The 14,728-nt window shown below is 65.0% G+C and overlaps 1 protein-coding gene across 1 annotated transcript; it reads right to left on the reverse strand.

Moving 5' to 3' along the window:
* Positions 1–222: 222 nt before the first annotated feature.
* GGT6 (gamma-glutamyltransferase 6) lies at positions 223–7,458 on the reverse strand. Its single transcript, XM_045021652.1, has 4 exons — positions 7,326–7,458; positions 4,086–4,354; positions 2,511–2,624; positions 223–1,541 (listed from the first exon to the last, which is right to left on the reverse strand). The coding sequence occupies exons 1-4, from the start codon at positions 7,427–7,429 to the stop codon at positions 343–345; spliced, it is 1,686 nt and encodes a 561-aa protein (XP_044877587.1). The 5' UTR covers positions 7,430–7,458; the 3' UTR covers positions 223–342.
* Positions 7,459–14,728: the final 7,270 nt, after the last annotated feature.

The raw sequence follows: 14,728 nt of genomic DNA on the forward strand, positions 1-14,728 counted from the left end.
GTGCCCCGAAGACCCGCGGTGCCCCCCCCCCCGCCGAATTACCGCCGAAGACCGGGCTGCACTTTGGCGGCAGGTCCCGCTTCGATGGTAATTCGACGGCGGGGGGCCCCCGCCGCGGGTCTTCGGGGCACTTTGGCGGCGGGTCCTGGAACGGAAGGGCCCCCGCCGCCGAAGACCCCGGGCCCCAGGAATCCTCTGGGCGGCCCTGGTCCAACCGGGGCTGCCAGAACCAGCCACTCACCCTGTGCCCCCGGCACTATGTGGGCAGAGACAGCTTGGGGCCCACGGCGCACTGGGCACAGCAGCGCCGTGTGCCCCGAGCTCTGAGCATGGCCCCTGGGGCTAATACCCCTCGTGATGGCAGCACGTGGCCGGGGCGGCGAAGGCACGTGCGTGCTCACCCTGTGATGCCACCTGCAGCACCCAGGGGCCCGCCTGCGGGGCCCCCCCCGCCCACTCGCCACTGGACAGATTTGACAGGGTGCCCGGCCCACAGCCCTGGGAGGCCCCATCCCCCCCGCCCCTGAGCTGCAGCTGTGGGCTCTCCAGCGCCTCCTGCAGGGGCTGCCCCAGGTACACCTGGTTTATAATGGCCTGGGCCAGGGCCAGGGGGGCCGCACTGCCCCCCGTGGCCCCCAGCCCCACCACTGTCCCCTCCTCCCCCCGGCTCAGCACCACGGGGCAGGCCCAGGAGAGCAGGCCAGGCCCCGCGGGCGCTGTCAGGTCACTCAGCACGATGCCCGAGGCGGGCGCCAGGAACCTGGAGCCGAAGGAGCTGTTGAGAGAGGCCGAGAGCAGCAGCACGTTCCCCTGGCTGTCTGCCACTGCCAGGTGGCTGCCCACGGGCGAGGGGGCCCTGCCAGGGCGAGCGGGCTGGGGTGAGGGGCCCCCAGCCCCGGCCCCCCCAAGCGCCCGGGAGTAGCCACGCCAGGCCGCGCTCAGGGCCCTCAGGCAGGGCTCGGGCGCGGCCCTGGGCTCGGCTGCCCGCACCTCCTCGAGGACGCCGGCCAGCAGGCTGCCGGCGGCGGGGGCCGGGGCTCCATGCAGCCAGGTGTCACCCAGCTGCATGGCCAGGGGGCTCTGCAGCTCCAGCCCCAAGTCCCCCATGGCCTGCAGGAAGGGCTCCCGCTCGGCAGGGGGCAGGTCCGGGGCCAGGGCCCGGGGCAGGGCCTCGTCCCCCGATGCCACTGCCCGGAGCAGGGCCGCCAGCCGGGGCTGGGTGACCAACGCGCCCTGGCCCTTCAGCTCCCCGGCCCCGTCGCAGAAGAGGCTGCAGAGGCCTGAGGCCTTCACCGCGCCCGCGCTCTCCTGCAGGGCTGCAGCCAGCTCCCGGTCCACGCGGACGCCTCGCTGCGCCAGCACCGCCGGCCCCTCCAGCAGGCGCGGCCAGGCCAGGCGGCCAAAGTGCCGGTGCAGCAGGTGCAGGCCTGGCAGGGCCACGGGGAGCCCGTAGCGCCGAGAGAAGCCACGGTGCGGGACGGCGTTCAGCGCCACGGTGCGGCCCAACGAGGCATTGTGCAGCAGGGCTGAGAACACACCACCTGCAAGAGACAGACCACGTCAGCGCCTCCAGGATACCCCCTACTGTACCCCACTGCTAGCACCCCACGACACCCCCACTGCACCCCCTGAGACACCCCCACTGCATCCCCCATCCGCGCCTCTGATACCCCCACTGCACCCCAGCCAGCACCCCGAGACACGCCCCCACGGTACCCCCTGCCAGCACCGACATGCCCCCACTGCACCCCTGCCAGCACCCCGAGACACGCCCCCACTGTACCCTCTGCCAGCACCCCTCATCCATGCCTCTGAAATACCCCCACTGCATCCCCACCAGCACCTGAGACACCCCCCACTGCACCCCCGCCAGCACCTGAGACACCCCCCACTGCATCCCCCATCCGCGCCTCTGATACCCCCACTGTACCCCAGCCAGCACCCTGAGACACGCCCCCACTGTACCCCCTGCCAGCACCCCGACATGCCCCCACTGCACCCCTGCCAGCACCCCGAGACACGCCCCCACTGTACCCTCTGCCAGCACCCCTCATCCATGCCTCTGAAATACCCCCACTGCACCCCCACCAGCACCTGAGACACCCCCCACTGTACCCCCAGCCAGCACCCCCTGAGCCCCCCGCACTGCACCTCCTGCCAGCACCCCTGAGCTCCCCCCCATGGTACCCCCCATCAGTGCCTCCAGATACCCCCTCACTGCATCCCCCGCCAGCACCCTGAGATGCCCCCCACTGCACCCCCCACCAGCACCCCTGAGACCCCCCCACTGCACCCCCACCAGCACCCCAGGGACCCCCCCACTGCAGCCCCTCAGACCCTGTCAGGGTCCCTCTCTAAGAGCTCGCCCAGCGCCCCCACCACATCCTGCAGCTCTGGCTATGGTGGGTGAGGGGGGCCCGGGGGCTGACAGCTCCCCATGCAGGGAGCAGTGACCCTAGCTGCACAGGCTTGGGGGCAGCTCCACCCCTTGGCCCTCGCCCCGCACTCACCCAGCCCCGTGGCATGCGGGTGGACCAGCCCCAGGCAGAGCGCAGCTGCAATCCCAGCATCCACCACGTTCCCTCCGGCCACCAGCAGGTCCTTCCCCAGGCGGGAGCAGGTCTCTGCAAGGCACCGACAGGCCTGGGCATCAGGGGCACTGTGGGGCCAGTCTGGCATGGCAGAGCTTGTGCCGCCCCCAGCCCTGCACTCCCCGCACCCCCCTGCAGGGGGCAGCGTGGGCCCCTGGCCCTGCCCACAGCCCCCCGGCCCCTCGGCAGCCCAGCCAGGAGCACAGGGCGCGGCCGTGACATTCGGTACCCAAAGCAACACCCTGGCACCCGCAGTTCCCAGGGCGATAGGACGACGGCAGGTTCTACACTGAGTATGTCACGCAGGGATCAATGGAGACGTTCGGGTTTGCTGACTATGATTAGCCTGGTTCTGCGCATGCCTCATTTTTCTATCTAAAGTTATGAATATTGACGATGTGCCAATATTTCAGAGGTGTTTGCTCCGGGGGAACACCCACCCCGTGGTTCACACCCAGCCTGGCCTGCACCTTGTGGATGAACCATTCGAGGGGATGGGCCATTAAGAAACACAATAGAAGAAGCTTCTCCCTGTGGACGTGGATAATGGCTGCTGTGACTCACGGAAGCATGTGAGGGCAGGAGGCCAGATCATGTGACGCTGGACTCCATCTTGTGCCTGTATCTTGCCACAAACTGTGCTGGGGGCTTCTGTTTGGGACAAGGACGTTCCCTCCACACGGGAGAAGCTATAAAAGGGGGAAGTGACGTCATCACTTGGTCTCACTCCCCCCGCCCCCAACTCAACACCTGGAAACAAGGCTGGAGGGAAAAGCCTTGGACATGGGAGGGGGCCCGGCTGGAAAGGAGCATTTCCGACCTGTGCATGGAGGGTCTAGGAAGTGCCTGTGCCATCAGGGGCAGACACTGCTGGAGTCAAATTCTGTCTCGTGTATAGAACTCATGCGTTGTTGTTTTATTTCTTAGGTAACCAACTCTGATCTGTTCGCTATTACTAATAATCACTTACAATCTCTCTTGCTGTAAGCAGTAAATCTGTTTTCTATTTTTTACCTAAGACAGTGTGTTGTTTGAAGTGCAAAGGGAAATCTGCTCAGGAACAGGGGCTGGTGCATTGTCCTCTCCACACTGAGGGAGGGCAGACTGGGTAATAACTTACACTGGTCAGGCTTCTGACCCGGGCAGGACGGTACAGCTCTGGGCTCCTACGCTGGGGGGCTCGGGGGGAACTGGCTGGAGTCTCTCTCTTGTTGGTTCATGAGTGGCTGGTGAAAGTATTCATGCAACTCAGCTGGGAGTGTCCCTGTCTGTAAGTAGCTGTGTGAGTGCAGGACCTGGAGGGGTTTGCAGCTTGTCACAGCATCCCAGTGCGAGAGGGAGCCCAGGTTTGGTGAGACAGCAGTACCCCAGTTCCAGGTTGTACCCCGGGGAGCCCATCACAGCGACCCGAGGGGTAGCCAGCCAGAACACGGCAGGAGGAAGCGGTGCCCTCTGGGGGCCCGGGCTGGGATGGGGCCTGCACCCGATGCTCACTGGAGCTGGTGATGAGGGTGGCATGATGGTAAACGCCCCGTGCATGCATGTGAGCCGCAGATGGGACGTCTCCAGGCTGCTCCTGCGCCCCCATCTGCCCAGCGCCACCATCCTGCCTGTGAGCCTGGGCGCCGCCCAGCCACGAGGAGCCCCCGGAGGTCATCTGGTAAAAGGCCAAGGCCAGCACCAGCGCCAGCAGCACCAGGGCCGAGGAGATGCGGGCGCAGGTCTCCCGGTGGTGCTGGTGAAGCAGCGCCTGCAGCGGGGATCTGCAGAGAGAACAGAGCGATCAGCCCCCGCGGCAGCCAGACGGCTGTGAGCCTGTGCTCCGGGTCGCGCCCGGGAGGGAGGCTCCCAGCAGATTGCGGGGGGCGCTGGAGAGCGGGACAGAGGCAGCCGCAGAACTATGGGTGCACGGGCAGGAGTCCAGTGGTGAACAACTGGGGGTGGGTCAGGACACAGGGGCATCAGTAGAGCTGGTGGTGCAAGGCTGGGGGAGCGGGAGGGGGGTCAGGATGGAGGGGCCCCAGCAGAGCTGTGGGGGGAGCCCAGGGCTGGGGGGGGGTCAGGACGGAGGGGCCCCACACAGCTGTGGGGGGAGCCCAGGGCTGGGGGTCAGGAGGGAGGGGCACCACAGAGCGGTGGGGGGAGCCCAGGGCTGGGAGCCAGCTCCACTCGCCAGCCTGCTCCCTGCCCCAGGAGGGCTGGGAGGAAGCCGGGAGATCTGCTGCTGCCTAACAGGATTAGTGAGGCCCATTCAGCTCCCGTAATAGGATTACAGCCAAATTCACCAGCCACCAGGAGCTGAGCTGCAGCCAAGGCCAGGGGCTTACAGAGCTCAGAGGGGCTGTGGGAGGGGGCTCCCTGTGCAGGGGGGCAGGGAGGAAGAGGCAAGGGGTGGGGCAGGGGCTGGGGCAGGCCACTCGATCTGCACCCACGCAGGTGCCTCACGCCTGGTGCAACCTGGGGAGGGAGGAGCTGGGCCTGGCACCAAAGGGCTGAGCCACCCGCCCAGAATCCAGGCCTGGGGAGGGGCCAGCTGAGCCAGTGTCCCCCTCCCCCTCGGCCAAGGGCCGGACCCTAATGGGGCCCGGGGTGCTGTGTGTCACACGCTCCCCTTCCCTGCCACCGGGCTGAGCGCTCCCAGCAGCACAGCCAGCACTTCGCTGGGGCAGACACGGGGCCCTTCCCGCTGCAGCTCCCGTGGGCTGCCTGCCTGCTCCCGCCCCAGCCGTGCCCAGCCTCGGGCAAAGCCACGTAGCTTGCGGCAGGGCCACGGGCCCATCGGTGCCACTGGCACAGCGCTCGCTGCTCTTTACAAGCTCTCCGGCCCCAGATCGGGCTCCCTCGCTGCAGCTCCCGCCCCGCTGCCATGGTGCCTGTCCCGAAGGGCCGCAGGCGAGGTGACGTCGCGACGCTCAGGCCCCGGGAGACGTGCCCGCGGCGGGCGCGACTGCAGGGCTAAGGGAACTTAGTTGAGACTTATGCCCTTATGGTCTGGGAGTGAGAGCGAGTCACCGGGGAAGCACATGTCCCGGTGCTGTCACCCTGCCCGGCTGCCCGTGCTGCAGCCTATTGCTCCACTGCCCACTGCTCCAACACCCCAGAAGGGTCCGGGGGGTGGGATTTCTGGGGATCCAGTGATCGGGGCTGGATCCCACAGGGGCACTGCAGGGCCTCGGGGGCTGGGTGGATGTGTGGGCAGCCTGCAGGGCAAAGGCAGGGCTGGTGCAGCCCAGCGAGAGGGCTGGAGGGCTGGCAGGGAACTGGCACGACCCCCTCCCGCTGCCGGCAGGGGTAACAAGGTGACTGGGGTGCCCCGAGAAGCGTCACACCGTCCTCCAGCCTGGCACACAGGCCAGGCCCCCCAGCGCCAGCAGGCAGAGGGAGGCTGGGCCGTTCCCGTCACTCCCCTGCAGGGCGACTGCCAGCCCCGCCTAGCTCCCCCCCGTACGCTGGGCAGCCCCCAGCCAGCCGTGCTCATCCCCAGCGCTGCTGCTTGCAGTGCCCACAGGCCCTGCAGTGGGGTGACCCTGGTCCCGGCTCTGGGCCCAAGCAGTTCCATCGCGGGGTCCGGGCCCTGACTCGGCACAGCCCAGGGGCCAGGGGCACTGGCGGGCAGAGCCAGCGCTGGCCGAGGGACGGGGTTTCAGGCAGGCTCTGCCCAGGCTAGGCCGGGGCTCACCAGCTCCGCACTCTCGCTGGGAGCTGCGGGCCCCCAAGCTGCAGTCTGGGTGTCCGTGTCGCCGGGCCAGCCCCCGGCACTGACCTCTCCCTACCCGGCCGGGTCTGTGTCGCCATCCCGGTGGAACGGCGCCCGTCTCTGGGCAGGGGGCGCTGGCCCCTTGGCCCCCAGCAGTTGGGGCGCGGCCCCTTCCCCTGCTGGCTGAGGGGCCCCCGAGCGGGGGTTAATGTTTTATTAAATACCCAGCTGCTCCACGGAGCCAGGCTGCGTCTACCAGGGGCCCCCAGTCCCAGGGCAGCTCCTGGGCTCCAGCCGGGCCTGACGATCCACACGCGAGCGGCTCACCTGGGCCGAAAGTCCCTGTGCTGGAGGGGAGCCCCGGCCCCGTGGGGGTCCAAGGAGCCTATCGGCCCCTGAGGGCAACGTGGGCAAGCCAGGGGCTGGGCGTGGGGGGCGGGGGGGGCGAGCCAGGGGCTGGGCGTGGGGGGCGGGGGGGGCAAGCCAGGGGCTGAGCGTGGGGGGCGGGGGGGGCGAGCCAGGGGCTGGGCGTGGGGGGCAGGGCGGGGCGAGCCAGGGGCTGGGCGTGGGAGGTTGGGGGGATGGGCCGGGCGGGGGGGGGCAAGGGGGAGATGGGCTGAGTGTGGGGAGCAGGGGGGGATGGGCTGGGCGTGGGGGGGGGCAAGCCAGGGACCGGGTGTGGGGGGCAGGGGGGATGGACTGGGGGGGGAGGGCGAGCCAGGGGCCGGGAGTGGGGCACGGGGGGGCTGGGCGAGGGGGCGGCAGCAGCCCCCCGTTACCGCCCGGGAGCCGATCTCTGCCCAGCCAGCGCGGCCCCCCGGCAGGTGCCCGGCCCGGTGTGGGGCGGCCGTAGGGCCAGGCGGGCGCAGCCCCCACTGCAGCTGGCACGTGTGGGGGGGGAGCAGCCCCGGGACTGCGGGGCCCCGTGGGAGCAGGGGGCGGTTATGGGGCCAGGCGGGGGCTGGGGGGGGGCAGGCGGCACCTGCCGGGGACCTGCGGGCGGGGCTGGTCTCCGCTCCGCTCCGCCCCGCACTCACCGGCCCGGTCCGGTCCGCAGCTCCACCGCCTCCTCCCCGTCGCTGTCGCTGTCCCGCAGCCGCTGGTACCGGGCCTGGTACCGGGCCGGGGCCGCCGCCTCCATGCCGGCCGGGCCCCGCACCTGCCGCGGCTTCCGGGTCCGCCCCGCCCGGGGATCCCCCGCCCCGATGCCTCGGTGACGGGCGCCGCTGAGCCCCGGGGCGGGCCGGGGCACGGGGAGCCCGCGGGGAGCAGCAGCCGCCACCCCAGGGCAGAGGGGGGATTTCCCGGGGGAGGGGTCAGGGCCTCGGCGCTGCCCGGGGGGCTGGGGCTGGCGGGGGGGGGCACACCGGGGCTGGCATCAAAGGCCCCGTGGCTATTAGCCCTAAATCCTGCCAGCCGCCTGCACTGGCCCTGCAGGCTCGGCGGGGGGCATGGGCCCGGAGGGGGCTGACACATCTCGGGGCACCGGGTCGCTGCCACCTGCTCAGGGCCGTGCCCACCAGGGAAACGCTGCCCAGGTGCCAGCGGCAGGCAGCACAGACGCTCTGCTCTCCGGGTCTGGGGGCTCTGCTCACTCCCTCCAGGCTAGCGCTTTGCACACTCGTTTGTCACACCAGTGCCCGGCCCCTTGTCCTCCGCACACCAGCCGTGCACAGATCCGCTGCCTCGGGGTCACCGGTCTCCCCTGTCCAGCTCTCCTGGGCACCCGGCTTGTAGGCAGGGTCACCGTAACCCAAGTGGACATTTCTTTCCCAGGTAGAGTGACACCGAAGCAAGTGGAAGGATCTGGAAACACCAGGTTCGGGGTAAGAGAACAGACCAGGCCCGTGTGAACAGGCTCCTGCCCTACCAGGGCGGTTCTCACCCGCTGCTTGCTCCTTGCAGCACCTGCCTGCTCCAAGGAACCGGGATCCACTTTTCATGAGATCCCCCCGCTGCCAGAGTCCCCCCACTCGCACAGTGCGACCCAGGGCCAGCCAGTGACGTTCCTGGGGTTCGTTCGCCCTGGCAGTGCTGGAGCCTGCTCCCGGCCCAGGCAGTGAGCAGGACGGGCTCCGTGGCGGGACACCCCCCGTTCTCATGTTGGGGGTCAGCTCTCTGCCCCGCCCCAGACCGTGGGTTTCGCTCCGCCAGGCGTGGCACAGAGCAGCCTGCTGGGCACAGACTCCCACATCTCACAATGAGCGCGACGACCGGCCGGTTCGCAGCTCTCGGCAGAGACCCCCGCCGCCCCCCGACTCCTTCGGTGTGACCTCACACAAGAGGCTCAAAGGGACCCTGCTCTCACGGTCACCGTCACTTTATGTCCAGGCTGAATTTGTCTGGCCTCAGCTCCCAGCCACGGGGCAGCGTTCGGCCTCGCAGCGGGAGGGCTGCCAGCCCAGTCTGGAATCTGTTCCCCTTACGGCCTGGGAGCCCCTCACCCCTTCCCCCGGCTTGGAGTCCTGCCTCCATCCCTGGGCTCCAGAGAGGGGGCTGCATCGGGGGTAGTTCCTAGGGCTGAGCCTCGCCATGGGCAGGAGCCTGGGGCAATGGGGAGGTGCAGCCACGCCGGGGGCAGAAGCATTGCCTGGGGCAGAGCAGGGGCAGCTGCCATCCAAGGCTCAGAAGCCCCAAGCCTGCCCTGCTGTGCAGATCGTTAGCCACCCAGCACCACAGCGTGGCTACGGCGGCTTGGCAGCAAGGGGCGGTGGCTGCTGCGGCGCTCCCAGCCTCCATCCCTCCTGGGGGCTGGCACCCAGCATGTGCTGCAGACATCTGGCCCCCCTGGAGAAAGCCCTTCCCCAGGCGGCTCCCCTTGCCCTGCAGAGGGGCAGGGCCCTCTAGCCCCGATTCCCTGCGGATCTCCCTGCCCCTGCCTGGAACCCCCCAGCCTCTCTTGGGGGGGGGGAGGCAGTTGTGCAGCATCTTGGCCAACAGGAGGCAGCTGTTTGCAGGGTTGACTAATTGCACGCAGGCCTGCCTGGCACAAGGGAAAGTGGGAAGCTGGGTGTGGGCGCTGGGCCTGTGGGGCGGGGCCTGAACTGGGGGGTTGGGCCTGTGGGTTGGGGTGGGGCTGGACTGGGGGTGGGGCCTGTGGGGCGGGGCCTGGACTGGGGTGCTGGGACAACGGGACGGGGCGCGGGCTGGACTGGGGGGCTGGGCCTGTGGGGCAGGGCACGGGCTGGACTGGGGGGCTCGGCCTGTGGGGCAGGGCACAGCCTGGACTGGGGGGCGGGGCCTGGGGGGCGGGGCACGGGCTGGACTGGGGGGCTGGGCCTGTGGGGCAGGGCATGGGCTGGACTGGGGGACTGGGCCCACGGGACGGGGCATGGGCTGGACTGGGGGGCTGGGACCGCGGGACGGGGCACGGGCTGGACTGGGGGGCTGGGACCGCGGGATGGGGCACGGGCTGGACTGGGGGGCTGGGACCGCGGGACGGGGCACGGGCTGGACTGGGGGGCTGGGACCGCGGGACGGGGCGCGGGCTGGACTGGGGGGCTGGGCCTGTGGGGCAGGGCATGGGCTGGACTGGGGGGCTGGGCCCACAGGACTGGGCGTGGCCTTTGCGCTGTGAAGTCTGCGGTGCGGTTCAGTGCCCTTCGTACCCTTGGCCTTCCGGGCACAGCGCGTGACAGTCTTTCCGCTGGCACGAAATGGGTTAGGAACTGCCCTGCTGCGGGAGAGAAGTGAGCTGAGAGGGGCTGGCTGCTGCTGCTGTTAAAGTCCAACTCTGTTGTGTCTAACACAAAACAAGAGGCACCTGCAAGGGGAGAGCAAAGGGCCGTGCAGCTGTCGCATGCAGCCTCGCTGCCGGAGAGACACAGGCCCAGCACAGCCTGATCGGCCACTCCAAGGCCTGGCGATCTCGGCCCAGCGCTGGGCTGTTGGCGGCATGGCCTCTGGCTGCCTCGCTGGCCAAGCGCTCCACGTAGCGCTACTAACAATGGCATCAGCTTGGCGGCTCAGCCAGACTCTTAGGAGACCAGTGACAGGAGAGGGAGGAAAGAGGAGGAGTAAGGTGGGGAAGGAAAGTGACACACCAGGGAGGGCTGAGGGTAGGTCCTCGCGTCTCACGGCCCAGGTGCTGTTCAGATCAGTGGCAATCATTCTGGAGTGGCCAATCCACAGTGGGCGCCGTTGTCATGCCAGCGATCAGGGCTGCTAATCATGGCCTCCTACCCAGGACTGTGACTCGCAGCAACGTGCAGGACATAGTGGATGGATCTGCAGCCATGGGGTTCCTGAACTGAGGTGGAGCGATAGGCGGGACACACATCCCGAGTTTGTCACCAGCACGGCTTGCCGCAGAGCAGCAGAAAGGGCTGCTTCTCTGTGTTATGCGAGCGGTGGTGAATCACCGCGGCTGCTTCACTGATACCAGTGTGGGCTGGTCAGGGAAGGTGCCTGACGCTCGCATCTTCAAGGATACAGACTGTTTAGAAAGCTGCAAGCAGGGTCATTCTCTCCTGACCAGCAAATTACCACTGGTGATATTGAAAAGCCAATAGCAATTCTGGGGGACCCAGCCTGCCCCTTGCTCCCCTGGTTCATGAAGCCGCACACTGGCCACCTCACCTGCACCAAGGAACGATTCATCTACCAGCTCAGCAGGTGCAGAATGTCAGTGGAATGTGCTTCTGGTAGGTTGTAGAGGTGCTGGTGGTGTTTACTCACAAGATTGGATCTCAGTGAGAAAATATCCCAATGGTTAGAGCTGCCTATTATGTCCTGCAGAATATTGGTGAGGCACTGGGGGAAAAGCTGCCCACAGGGTGGAGTGGCTATTTGAGAAATTTGAGCAGCCAGAGGCCAGGGCTATTACAGGATTTCAGTGTGGAGCTATGCGTTTGAGGGAAGCTTTGACGGTTGTAATAGTGTTCTGTCTTGAGACAAAGTCTGTCTTGTGTAATTAAAATTTTGTAGTATTTGGTTTTCTCTGCTGGTCTTTATTCTGGAGTCCTGCAAATTATAAAGACTGCTGGTCTGGGGCTTTGCCTGTGAATTGTGAATTGTGTGGTGCTTGCTGTAACGTTTATAAAGATGGCTGGGTGTTTTCACGATGCTATGAATTCTGTGGTGCTTGCTGTACTGTTTGGTTGGTGACTGGTGCTGTGCATTCAGTAATATCTGTTGTGAACTAATACAGACACTTTAATTCTCAAAAACTAAAACTTTACTGAGTGCAGAAATTCAGTGCACAAAACCAAAGTGCAAACAAACGCATCCAATGTCACACAGACGTCAAACAAGGGGGTAAACTGTTAAAATTCCTATTGAAAAGTAAGTAAATATTTCACGTCCCTTTGTGTGAAGAAAATCGTAGTTCAATGTAGTTTGGTTTCAATGTAGTAAGGTTTCACATGCTAGTAATACATTTTAATGTTTTTAGAGGGTCTCTCTCTATAATATAATTGCACTGCTACAGACTAGGGACCGAATGGCTGGGCAGCAGTTCTGCAGAAAAGGACCTAGGGGTTACGGTGGACGAAAAGCTGAATATGAGTCAACAGTGTGCCCTTGCTGCCAAGAAGGCTAATGGCATTTTGGGTTGTATAAGTAGGGGCATTTCCAGCAGATCGAGGGATGTGATCATTCCCCTCTATTCAGCACTGGTGAGGCCTCATTTGGAGTACTGTGTCCAGTTTTGGGCCCCACACTACAAGAAGGATGTGGATAAATTGGAGAGAGTCCAGCGGAGGGCAACAAAAATGATTAGGGGGCTGGAGCACATGACTTATGAGGAGAGGCTGAGGGAACTGGGATTGTTTAGCCTGCAGAAGAGAAGAATGAGGGGGGATTTGATAGCTGCTTTCAACTACCTGAAAGGGGGTTCCAAAGAGGATGGATCTAGACTGTTCTCAGTGGTAGAAGATGACAGAACAAGGAGCAATGGTCTCAAGTTGCAGAGGGGGAGGTTTAGGTTGGACATTAGGAAAAACTTTTTCACTAGTAGGGTGGTGAAGAACTGGAATGGGTTCCTGTAAGCTGTTGGTCGGGGCTCAACTCTCCGGCTGGCGGGAGGGGAGCCACACCGACTCGCTTCTTTTCTTCTGCTGGTCTCTTAGGAGTCACAGGGAACAATGTTAGACCGCCAGGCCCTCTGGTACAGGGGCTGGCCAACAGCAGTTCAAATAGGCCCAGGCCCTCTGGAGCAGGGGCTGGGCAACAGTAGCACAGATAAGCCCTGGCCCCCTGGAGCAGGGCAGGGCAACAGCAGTTCGAATAAGCCCTGGCCCTCAGGAGCAGGGCAGGGCAACAACAGTTCAGCTGAGCCCTGGCCCTCTGGAGCAGGGCAGGGCAACAACAGTTCTAATAAACCCAGGCCCTCTGGAACAGGGGCTTGGGTAACAGCAACCAGTCTCAATAGACCCAGGCCCTCTGGAGCAGGGGCTTGGGTAACAGCAATTAGTCTCAATAGACCCAGGCCCTCTGGAGCAGGGGCTTGGGTAACAGCAATTAGTCTCAATAGACCCAGGCCCTCTGGAGCAGGGGCTTGGGTAACAGCAATTAGTCTCAATAGACCCAGGCCCTCTGGAGCAGGGGCTTGGGTAACAGCAAGCAGTCTATAAGCCTAGGCCCTCTGGAACAGGGGGCTGGCCAACAGCGATCAGTCTCATAATCTGAAGGTTCACAGGTTCAGACCCTCAGGCAGGGGCTGAACACAAGGCACCCAGTCAGTTAGTGGAAGCCCAGGCCCTCAGTCAGGGCGGGGCAGCAACACACAGAGGGCTCAGACCCTTTTACAGGGCTGAGCAGCAGTTCTGTTTATAGGCCCAGGCCCTAGCTCAGGGCGGGGCAACAGCAGTTCAAGTCTATGAGCCCAAGCCCTAGCTCAGGGCGGGGCAGCAACACACAGAGGGCTCAGACCCTTAGGCAGGGCTGAGCAGCGGTTCAGGTAAGCCTAAGCCTGAGCGCTGGGGTGAGGGGGAGACTGCCACCCGTGAATGGGGTGGCAGGGGGGACACAGGCCCACCCACTCCACTGTGTCCCAGCCCGGGGCCCTATTAGCGGCTAGCACGGCCGCTGGTCAGTGGGGTCCTGACCGAAACACACCGACATGGGCACCTCGGTGCCTATAGCCTGACAGGGGTCGGCTATCCCCGGGCTACAGTCCATCTCCCCCTCCGTGGGTACCTGCTCCTCGGTCGCCGGGAGATCGGGCCAGTCCATCTGCATGGGCTCCTCGGGACCAGGGCTTGGGGGAAGGTCCGGCAACTCCTGCGGGAAGTCCGGCCCGGCTGCCTCCGACAGCTCCTCCAGGTAACAGCAGGGCGGAAGCGGCGGCGGCGGCTCCTCCTCGTACCGGGCGGGAGGAAGTCCTGGCGGCTGCTCCGCGTTCCAATCCCGGGGAAGTTCCGCAGGTTCCTCTTCGTACCGGGCACGGGGCAGTGGGGGCCAGTCCGGATCGCCCCCTCGGGTCCTGGAGGGTTCCCAGTCCGGAGCGCCCGCCGGCACGTCTGCTCGCGGCGGTGGCTGGCCCCTGACTGAGGTCTGGCGGTCTTCTTTTCTACTTCCTGTCCCGCCCCTTGACTTCCGGAGGGCGGGGACAGGAAGTGGTGGCTCAGCCCAGCTGGGCTTCTGGGAGGGAGCGCCCTCTGCTGGGCAGGAGGGGAGCCACACCGACTCGCTACAGTTCCCCAGGGAGGTGGTGGAATCTCCTTCCTTAGAGGTTTTTAAGGTCAGGCTTGACAAAGCCCTGGCTGGGATGATTTAGTTGGGTTTGGTCCTGCTTTGAGCAGGGGGTTGGACTAGATACCTCCTGAGGTCCCTTCCAACCCTGAGATTCTATGATTCTAGAGTCCTGAAATCCTGAAATAATAAAGACTAATAACCTAACAGTACTGACAACTGCAGCAGGACCCTCAGGTTAATAATTAATTAAGCTGTGATAAGGTTTCCCTCCCCTTCTACTATTTAAATTACCCTTTTATGGTTGCGTTACACTGAACAGTAAATCCCAACGGATTAGAGTGAGTGGAGTGTGTCTGCAGTGTGTTAACCCCAGACCACGTGTGTGGGTTCGGACCGTGGTGGAGGGAGTAGGCAGCTGGCGATCAGACATTGGTGGTTCCACCAGAGCAGGCCAAGGCAGCCGGAAGTCAGAGAAACAGGCTTGTATGGATCAGTTACCAGGAGTTTTGGAGCTGATCAGCCTAGGGAAGCAGCCTGGGTTGTTGAGACCTCATAGGGGCAGTCCGCCAAGGGTTGTCGCTGGAACGACTCCAGGACAGCGCTGGTGCAAGGTGCCATTTAGGGAACTGTCAGTGCCCCATACTGTCAGCGGGGCTTGGGCCCAGAAGGGGAGGGCCGATTAGGGAGGCAACTGGCGGATTAGCTACCCGCGGTTGAACACTCTAAGGCGGCCTGTCTCGTAGTGAGACCTCGGGGATAAGGGCCTGAGTATACGGAACCAGGGAAGGGTTTGTCTGGGGCGCAA

The sequence above is a fragment of the Mauremys mutica genome, chromosome 6 (assembly GCF_020497125.1).
Source record: "Mauremys mutica isolate MM-2020 ecotype Southern chromosome 6, ASM2049712v1, whole genome shotgun sequence".
NCBI lineage: Eukaryota > Metazoa > Chordata > Testudines > Geoemydidae > Mauremys > Mauremys mutica.